Genomic DNA, 10,471 nt, shown 5'->3' on the forward strand with positions numbered 1-10,471 from the left:
CCCCGGTCTGTGTGATTTCACCCCCCCAGGTCTGTGTGATTTCACTCCCCCGGTCTGTGTGATTTCACCCCCCCAGGTCTGTGTGATTTCACCCCCCCAGGTCTGTGTGATTTCACCCCCCCGGTCTGTGTGATTTCACCCCCCCAGGTCTGTGTGATTTCACTCCCCCGGTCTGTGTGATTTCTCCGTCTGTCTGGTGGTGGATGAGTGTGTAATCCTCAGAGAGTTGCTGTGGTCTGCAGGACGGTGGGAATCTGATTATGTGCAGCTCTGTGATAATCTGAGACAGAGAGAGGGATGAATGAGTGTGTGTTTTGTTTAACACGCGTGTGCTCTGTGTGCAGCTGCTGGCGTCCGTGTGTGTGTGAAGATGCTCTAGACACGCCTGCGTCTGCATCCGACCCTGACCTTTGACCCCTGACCCCAAACACTGACCCATGCCTGGCCGTTGTCCACCATGCTCCAGAACCATGTGAGGGCTTTTCAGTGCCTCTCTGAGCACCGCCTATAACCCCGCCCCAGTTTATACAAGCCCCACCCCTCCCTCTAGCCCCGCCCCTCCTCTGAAGACACTGGCCATGATGTTCCGGGACCAGGTGGGGATCCTGACGGACTGGTTTAAGGGCTGGAACGAGTGTGAGCAGACGGTGGCGCTGCTGTCGCTGCTGAAGCGTGTCTCTCGGACGCAGGCCCGCTTCCTGCACATCTGTCTGGACCACTGGCTGGCCGACTGCACCGAGATACACATACTGGAGGCAGAGGCCAACAACGCAGGTGAGACTAACACGCTCCAGCACTGCTGTCTTATTTCATCCATAAATCATTTCTGTCATCATTATTGCTCCATTGGGTGAAAGCAGGCAGTGATCACCCACGTGATCTCATGTCTGTTAAACCTTTGAGACAATCATATCAGAACATTTAAATCTGTTTGCACTTCACAAACAGTCTTCAACGAGACTATATTATTCTGTCTTATGGTTAGGGTAGAAATACTGGAATAAAAGTTTATTTTTCACATATAAACACTGATGTCTATAGTAGCGATTAAAAGTTACTGGCACTTCAAATAATGTTTGTGTCATTGAGTCGTTTCTCCACTAGGGCTGTCAACGAATATTCTAAATTTGAATATGTATTCGAATAGTTTAAAAAAAACGAATTTCGAAGGTGAAAATTAATATTCGAATAAAAAAAAATGTGGAAAAAAAGGCCGGCGGTATTAGAGGCGTGGTTGTCTGCTTTGCGAGTGGGCCGCTAGCGCCTGAGGGTTCAGGGACAGGTCACAGCCTCACAGGAGTCGCACTGTCTCGCACAGCATCACTGCTGGAAGTTGACGCGTCTTCATGGCAGATGCCAGCAAGTGCAGAGCCCAACTCGACCGCAGCAGAGAAAATGAGGTAAAATTGTTGACCCGCGAGATTGTTGTATGCAAGCTATTTAAGATACAGTTAGCAGTTAGCATACCATTCGACCACTAGCAACGTGAGGTCACATCTCAAAAATGTGCACCCAAATGAGCATGGCATAATGTGTGGAACTCCAGCTAAACAGTCACGTCTTGACACTTAACGTTACTTTGCATCGCCCGCCGCAAGCACTTTGTCTGCAACATGACAAGAGGCCATAACGGATAAAATAATTTCGTTCATTTTTAAGGACACGAGACCGATCAGTATCGCGGATGGGGCAGGCTTCGGGGAGTTCTGTCAAGCAATGCATCCGAGGTTTGATCATTTATCGTTTCATGTCAAGGAAAAGTTCCATGTTTACCACAGCACAGCTCGCTCGGAGCATTCAATGCCAGTTCTATATGCTGTAAAACTTCAATTAATATTAATAATATTTGTTTCAATTACTGAATGAAGCCTGCTATATTTGGGACAACAGTCGCGACCTTAAATTGCTTGCACAAAAATGTCTTTGTTCATTTAAACCATTATGCGCAGAGAACGTGAGGGTGAGAGAGCGTGAGGTCTGCAGTCTTGGCCATTAGTTGATTTCCTTGTTTTTGTGTAGGTAATACGTTGTCATAAATGTTTAAACTTAAATAGATTATCTATACAAGTAGTTATGTCTCTTTGTATTATTTTTGCCTGTTATTGACGTAATGCGCGTCATTGACAACATGCGCCACCAGATGTTCGAATAGTTCGAATATTCGTGTATTTTTTAGAGGGAATATTCGAATGTCAATTTTGAGCAATTTTGACAGCCCTATTCTCCACTAGGTGGCGACAAGTGTCTTAAAATGTATTTATCTTTGAATCATTCATTCAAGAGATTCATTTAAAAACACTGACTCATCCCGTGATGAAAGAAGTGAGTCATTGAATCATTCATTCATAAATTGGTTTATTGAAAGAGTATTTTTATATAAAAACTTGTACATAGGCTGCAGTCATTAATATTGTGTCACAGATTATTTTATTACCAGAATGGTGATGTCTAGTTTATGTGTGATACCTGTTCCTGATCATTTGTAACTGCAAGTTAATGCATTTCAGCTTTTGGGTTTCTTCTCACGATATTCTTAGGACTGTATTAAAGATTAAATATATACAGATTTTGTGTGCACTCAGAAACTTGAGTTTAATTGTGCCATCAGCTCATGGTGTGTGTTTTTGGTTGGGTTAGAGTGTGTTAAAGCAGATTTATGGCCTTGACTGTGATATACTGCTCTAAAAATAGACACAGTCTGAACAGTTCTGTACAGGAACAGTCTTGTTTTATAGACCCCTGAACTTGGCATATAGGACGATGCCACAGCCGTATTGTGCCCATTTCAACAGAGGATGCATTAAATTAGATATTAGTCCTTGATGTCATCTGTTTACCAAATTGTGATGTGTTTGTGGTCTCTGTCCAGCGGTGGTCAGTCAGTGGCAGCAGGAGCCCAAGGAGAAGGCCGTGTCGCTGCTGCTATCCCATCTGCCCCTGCTGCAGCCGCGCAACAGTGAAGCCAAGTGCGAGTACATGAAGCTGTTGCAGATGGTCCTGAGCCACACCATCGAGAGCAGTCTGTTCGTGGAGGAGAGTCGCCAGCTGCTGTCCTACGCCCTCATCCACCCGGCCACCACCCTCGATGACCGCAACTCTCTGGCCCTGTGGCTCAGTCACCTGGAGGAGCACCTGTCCTCACGGCCGGCCGCGCTGCATCACGCCCCGCAGGGCTCCGACGACTGGCCCTGCTCCGCCGAGGCCCTGGAGCCGCCCTACGGACAGAACGGACACATGCCTTTCCCTGGACCGGGCGGAGTGACCCCAGCGGTCAGCAGCAGCACAGGTGACCAGCTGTCCGTCTCTCACACACACACTCATATACACACACACACACACACACACTCACTCATACACACACACACACTCATATACACACACACACACACACACACACAGACACACACACACACACACAGACACACTCATATACACACACACACACACACTCATATACACACACACACACACACACACACACACACACTCATACACACACACACACACACACACACTCATACACACATACACCCACACACACACACACACACACACACACACACACACACACACACACACACACACTCATACACACACTCATACACACACACACACATTTTAACAATTTTTTTAAGTCTACTTAAAAGAAGTACTCACGAGGACAAAAATATTATAGATGCAGTTAAATACATGTACAAGATCATGGACCAGTGGCATACATCAGGTCTTTACAATATGAAGCACATCACTCAGTTCTTATGGATATAAATAACAGCGTCTGCTCCATATATGACTGTAATAGCAGACAGTGCACAGTACTCTGCCAAGCGTTTGGCCCTCGGTTTGGGCATCCCAAGCTGTTGAAGCCCTCTTACAACCAACCTGTGTGTGTGTCCTAAACTACCAAATATAAAAACAAGTAATTGGCCTCGATAACCTATTTCTAAAATGGTATTTAGGACTGATTGATATTTAATGATTTTAGTCATGAAAGCTTCCTCCAAACTATAGTCAAAGGAGCACGCAACCTCCAAAACTAACACCTCTCTACACTCCTCATTAATCACAAGAACATCTGGTGTGTTAGCAGACAGATGAGAGAAGATTTCAGAGTCACTGTTCAGATACTGGAACATGGATGAGTTTACACAAGAATGTGTGAATATTCTTACTAAAGATGGTAAATAGTTTGCTATGTCTTTCACTATCAAGTCCACTATTCTGTCGTGACGTGCTGTGTTCATTCCTCTGTAAGCATGACAGCGTTCAGGATGTGTGGCAGTGTTTCTGTGATCTGTTCTGGAGTGTGATGCAGACAGTGAGGAACATGAGCTGTAGGAAACCAGATAGAAAGGTTAAGTCTAGTTGAAAGAACTTGTAATCTGGCTTTTACTGTGAAAGTAACAATGTCCTCGCTGAGTGCAGTATTCTTGAGAAATGAGTGAGAACCAGCCGAGTGAGTGTCCAATTTCCCGCTGGGTTTTCTTCTAAAGCCAAGGAAGTGGGACTCTGAGTCCGTGGCTAACGGCACCCTGCGTCTCCTGAGGTCCAGGAACAGGGAGGATCGAGCCAACTCCCTGACGTCTCTGTCATCATTGTTCAGCATGTTCAGAAGATGGGAAATCCGCATGCTCTCACACACACACTCCGTCTCTCACACACACACTCATATACACACACACACACACTCATACACACACACACACTCATATACACACACACACACTCATACACACACACACACTCATACACACACACACACACTCATACACACACACACTCATACACACACACACACACTCATACACACACACACACTCATATACACACACACACACACACTCACACACTCATACACACACACACACACACACACACACACACACTCATATACACACACACACACACACACACACTCATACACACACACACACACACACATTGACAGCCAATCAGAATGAATCCTGCTGTAACGAGCTGGAGGATTTAAATCGTCAACCGAAAGCTTAAAATCTCAAAATTCATCTTGATCAGACATGGGATTATGTGGAAAAAGTTCATCAAATCATATTACAAAATGTATTACGTTTGTGAATTATAACCATTTGGGTTTGGATAGTTCGCTTTCACATCTGATCAGTAATGGCAGGGAGAGTGAAGGGTTAAAAAAAAAAATTCACAATTTGGACTTTTTTCAGAATTGAGAGAAACAAACTCGTAACTCGGAAAAAAGTCAGAATTATGAGACATCCATTTGTAATTCTGAGAAGAAAAGTCAGAATGATAAGATGTAAAGTCGCAATTTTAATAAAAACAAATTGGGATGGCCTCTCAATAAAAAGTTTCTCAGAATGGTGAGATATAAACTTACAAATATATTAAATTAGAATTAAATTAAATTTATGCATTTAGCAGACACTTTTATCCAAAGCGACTTACAGTTGAGGCGTTGAGGCTATCAATTCATACCTATCATATATATATGTATGTATTTTTATTACAAATATAATCTTGCTTGTTCTACAGCTGGATGTATTTAAACCGTGCTCATAATTTTTAACACATTTAATTATAATGTTCTCCCTTTTTTTAATGCAGTGACTGATGCACTGCGAATGCGCTTTAGTTTTTTCAAAACAGATGCACATCTAAACATGCATCTTTATCATGCATGTAAACGAAGTCTTCAGAAATCTTGGTGAAGATGTGAACATACTCAAATGGACCAAAGTGCACATGGCTTTATCTGCAGAACACCGAGAGCAGGAGCAGTGTGTAGTTTTGGATGTAAAGTGTGTAATAATCGCTCCGTAGGACTGTCTGGTCAGGTGCAGCCGAGCTCGATGAGGCCCTCCATGTCTCTCACACCCACCAGTCAGCTGACCTGTGGCTCTGATTGGCTGAGCCAGGAGGAGGGGGGCGTGTCTGGAGCAGAACACGCCCCTCTGTCGCCGCAGAGCAGTGTGGCTTCATCAGGCAGCGAACAGACGGAGGAACAGAGCAACACACGCAACACTTTCCAGGAGGACGGCAGCGGGATGAGAGGTGACCTACACACACACACACACACAGAGACACACAGACAGACACACTAACACACACACACACACACACACACACAAGTCTGGTCAGCTATCCTTGTGGGGACTCTCCATAGGTGTAATGGTTTTTATACTATACAGACCATATTTTCTATCGCCCTACACCAACCCTAACCCTCACAGGAAACTTTGTGCATTTTTAGATTTTCAAGAAACTTCATTCTGTGTAATTTATTAGCTTGTTTACCCATGAGGTCCCCACCGTGACACGAGTCCCCACGAGTCTGTGTGTATTCAGGTTAAAGTCCCCACCAGAGTAGAAATTCAATTCAAGTTTTTGTATAGCGCTTTTTACAATACAAATCTTTACAAAGCAACTTTACAGAAAATTATGTTTCTACAATATTTAGTAGTAGCTTATGGTGGTGACTGTCAGTTTGTGCACGCATGACAGGATTTGTAGAAAAATGAATACAAGACGTAGTCAGCCAGACGATGAACATTATTAACAGCAATTATTATATGATGCAGTCACACTTGTAGCAATATTTGTTAGTTCTGTTGTTGATTCAAGGTTAGCATCATCTGGGGTCCTCTGAGGGTCAGCATCATCTGTTGTGTGTTCTGGATCCAGACTGGAGCTTGTGTAAATCCTAGTTACCACGGGATGAAGATCCAGCAGAAACAGAGAAACAAATAGAGACATCATTAGCATAGCTGCTGATCCAACAAAGTAAAATTAATTAGTTTAACCCAAGCTAAAGAATAAGAATGCACATTTGATCAGATACAACTGCGGTCACAAATTATGAGATACATTATTCGAATGCTTGGCGAAAGAGATGCGTTTTTAATCTAGATTTAAACAGAGAGAGTGTGTCTGAACCCCGAACATTATCAGGAAGGCTATTCCAGAGTTTGGGAGCCACATGTGAGAAAGCTCTACCTCCTTTAGTGGACTTTGCTATCCTAGGAACTACCAAAAGTCCAGCGTTTTGTGACCTTAGGGTGCGTGATGGGTTGTAGCGTGGTAGAAGGCTAGTTAGGTACGCAGGAGCTAAACCATTTAGGGCCTTATAGGTAAGTAATGATAATTTGTAACTGATACGGAACTTAATAGGTAGCCAGTGCAGAGACTGTAAAATTGGGGTAATATGATCATATTTTCTTGACCTGGTAAGGACTCTAGCTGCTGCATTTTGGACGACCTGTAGCTTGTTTATTAAAGAAGCAGGAAAACCACCTAGAAGTGCATTACAATAGTCCAGTCTAGAGGTCATGAATGCATGAACTAGCTTTTCTGCATCAGAAACAGATAACATGTTTCGTAGCTTGGCAATGTTTCTAAGATGGAAGAATGCAGTTTTTGTAACATGGGAAATATGATTTTCAAAAGACAAGTTGCTGTCTAATATAACACCCAGATTTCTGACTGTAGAGGAAGTAACAGTACATCCGTCTAGTTGCAGATTGTAATCTACAAGATTCTGTGTGGTGTTTTTTGGTCCAATAATTAATATCTCTGTCTTATCCGACTTTAATTGGAGAAAATTATTTGTCATCCAATCTTTTACATTTTTAACACACTCTGTTAGCTTAGATAATTGGGAAGTTTCATCTGGTCTCGTTGAGATATATAGCTGAGTATCATCAGCATAACAGTGGAAGCTAATTCCGTATTTTCTAATAATATTACCAAGGGGCAACATGTATATTGAAAATAAAAGGGGACCTAGGACGGATCCTTGTGGCACTCCATATTTTACTGGTGATAAATGAGATGACTCCCCATTTAAATAAACAAAATGGTAGCGATCGGACAGGTAGGATCTAAACCATCTTAGAGCCTGCCCTTGAATACCTGTATAGTTTTGTAATCGATCTATGAGTATGTCATGATCTATGGTGTCGAACGCAGCACTAAGATCAAGTAAAACTAGCAATGAGATGCAGCCTTGAAAACAAGTACACACACACACACACACACACACACACACACAGACAGACACACACACACACACACACACACACACACACACACACACACACAGACAGACACAGAGACGCACAGTCACTCACACAGCTCAGGTGCGGCGGTAGATTTCTTAATCACTACACCTTCTGTCTGTGTGTGTGTGTGTGTGTGTGTGTGTCTGTGTGTGTGTGTGTGTGTGTGTGTGTCTGTCTCTGTGTGTGTGTGTGTGTGTGTGTGTGTGTGTGTGTGTGTGTGTCTGTCTCTGTGTGTGTGCGTGTGTGTGTGTGTTTCTCCTGCAGATGTGCCGGCCTGGCTGAAGAGTCTCCGTCTGCATAAATACGCGTCGCTCTTTTCTCAGATGACGTATGAAGAAATGATGATCCTCACAGAGAAGCACCTGGAGTCGCAGGTGAGCTCCGCCCCTATCAGCTCATGTGACCTCAAAGCCCCGCCCACCACACTTTCAGTTGTAGTTTTTTGTAGTTTTAGCTTTTAGAATACATTTATATACTATTTCTGTATTCTGGGTCCATTTGAAACCAAATAATCAATATTTTATAAAACTTTTATATGGTAATTCATTTTTCAATTAAAACAATATTGTGTCTGATCAACAGCATCTCATTAACGAGTGAATGTGAAAACATTTCAAAGTGTTTAATTAAAAATATATATATTATACACGAACCACACCAAATAAACTGTGGTGCAAATTAATTATTAATTCTAGTAATTGTTAAAAAAAAAATCCTAATTCTAATTACAATTGTTGCTCAAAAACATCCCAAATTAAAGAAACGTACATATTTATTTCTAACACAGTGGCATCAAAACAACATAAATATTACTCTGAACACTTTTCAAACAAAACAAATGAATTTTACTTTAACAAACTTACACTTGAATCGTGGCACATTTAACATCCACTGAGCTGCTTAATCAGACTCAAGTAGTTATGTGGTGTGCATTTGTTTCAGAACGTAACGAAAGGAGCTCGACATAAGATCGCTCTGAGCATCCAGAAGCTGAGAGAACGACAGAGCGTCCTCAAGTCTCTTGAAAAGGTGAAAAATCAGTCAGTGATCTGGATTCATTTGTGCTCGTCTCGAACCTTCTGCTTATCGTAGATTGTGTTGTTTATTCCAGGATATTCTGGAAGGCGGGAACGTTCGGAATGCTTTACAAGAGCTTCAGCAGATCATCATCACGCCAATCAAAGTCTATGCCCCGCCCACTGCTGCCCAGAAGGAGGTGGAGCCTGGAGTCACAGCTGCCGATAAAGCAGCCAATCCTGGTGAAGAGAAGGAGAGCGAGAGCTTCCAGACCCACAATCCTCCACCGTGTGATGGAGAATCAACGTCTGCACCCATCGGTGACGGAGACATCGCAGGACAGTTCACACGTGTGATGGGGAAAGGTAAACACACACACACACTGAACACATTGAATCTTTGTTTTTTTTCCATCTCTTCATACAGTACAGATGAAACTCCAGACCTGTGTGTGTTTAAGGTTCACTGCACTAGAAAAATGTAAAAAAAAAAAGCCTAATACTAGACTTTTGCATTATATTTGCTTATAAAAACTTTATGAACTTAATTAAAACTTTTTTTTTTTTTCAGTTGTACATAAATAAAAACAAGCGAGTGTGAGATTTGTGAGTTATAGTAAGGTTGCAAAGTGGTGGAAAATAGTTGGTAAATTTCCAAAATTTCTGGAATGTTTCCAAAATCCCTGGAATATTCCAAAAAATTTTGGAATGTTTCCGAAATCCCTGCAATATTAAAACAAAAAAAAATATCCTGGAATGTTTCCAAAAATCCTGGAATATTCCCCCAAAAATCATGGAATGTTTCCAAAATCCCTGGAATAAAAAAAAAATCCTGCAATGTTTCCAAAATCCCTGGAATATTAAAAAAAAGTCCTGGAATGTTTCCAAAATCCCTGGAATATATATATAAAAAAAAACCTGGAATGTTTCCAGAATCCTTGGAATATTCCAGAAAAATCCTGGAATATTCCCCAAAAAACACATGGAATGTTTCTAAAATCCCTGGAATAAAAAAAAAATCCTGGAATGTTTTCAAAATTTACTGGACATTTTCCATCTTTTTGCAACCCTAGTTAGTACTAATAAACTGAATGTTTTAAATATAAATAACCAGGTTTATGTATTTATCATCTGACCAGTTCACTAAAGCCAAACGTTTGAGTTAATTAGTGACTAGCCGTATTTAAACCTTCTTCATAGTTTTTAACTGATTAACTAAAACCGGAAACTAAAATTAAAACGATAGATAAACATATATGTTACATAAAATTGAATAAATATGAACTAAAATAAAGTGAATTTAAACGTATTTCAGGTAGCTACCGAGGTAACATATCTCATTATAATTTAATTACTTTAAGAAGAATTTTACATTTATAAATTAAATATATTCAAATAAAATAT

At 41.6% G+C, this 10,471-nt stretch overlaps 1 protein-coding gene across 1 annotated transcript in view; it reads left to right on the forward strand.

The window, feature by feature from the left end:
• The first annotated feature begins 246 nt into the window (after window positions 1–246).
• Window positions 247–10,471, forward strand: part of LOC132107657 (protein Smaug homolog 2-like) — a 17,692-nt gene continuing 7,467 nt past the window's right edge. Inside the window, exons 1-6 of the mRNA XM_059513772.1 lie at window positions 247–774; window positions 2,870–3,280; window positions 5,794–6,045; window positions 8,316–8,425; window positions 8,994–9,080; window positions 9,163–9,433. Coding sequence (XP_059369755.1) covers window positions 579–774; window positions 2,870–3,280; window positions 5,794–6,045; window positions 8,316–8,425; window positions 8,994–9,080; window positions 9,163–9,433 — 1,327 coding nt within the window. The 5' untranslated portion in view covers window positions 247–578. The remainder of the gene's footprint in view (window positions 775–2,869; window positions 3,281–5,793; window positions 6,046–8,315; window positions 8,426–8,993; window positions 9,081–9,162; window positions 9,434–10,471) is intronic.

Source organism: Carassius carassius, chromosome 28, assembly GCF_963082965.1.
Source record: "Carassius carassius chromosome 28, fCarCar2.1, whole genome shotgun sequence".
In the NCBI taxonomy this organism is placed as follows: domain Eukaryota; kingdom Metazoa; phylum Chordata; class Actinopteri; order Cypriniformes; family Cyprinidae; genus Carassius; species Carassius carassius.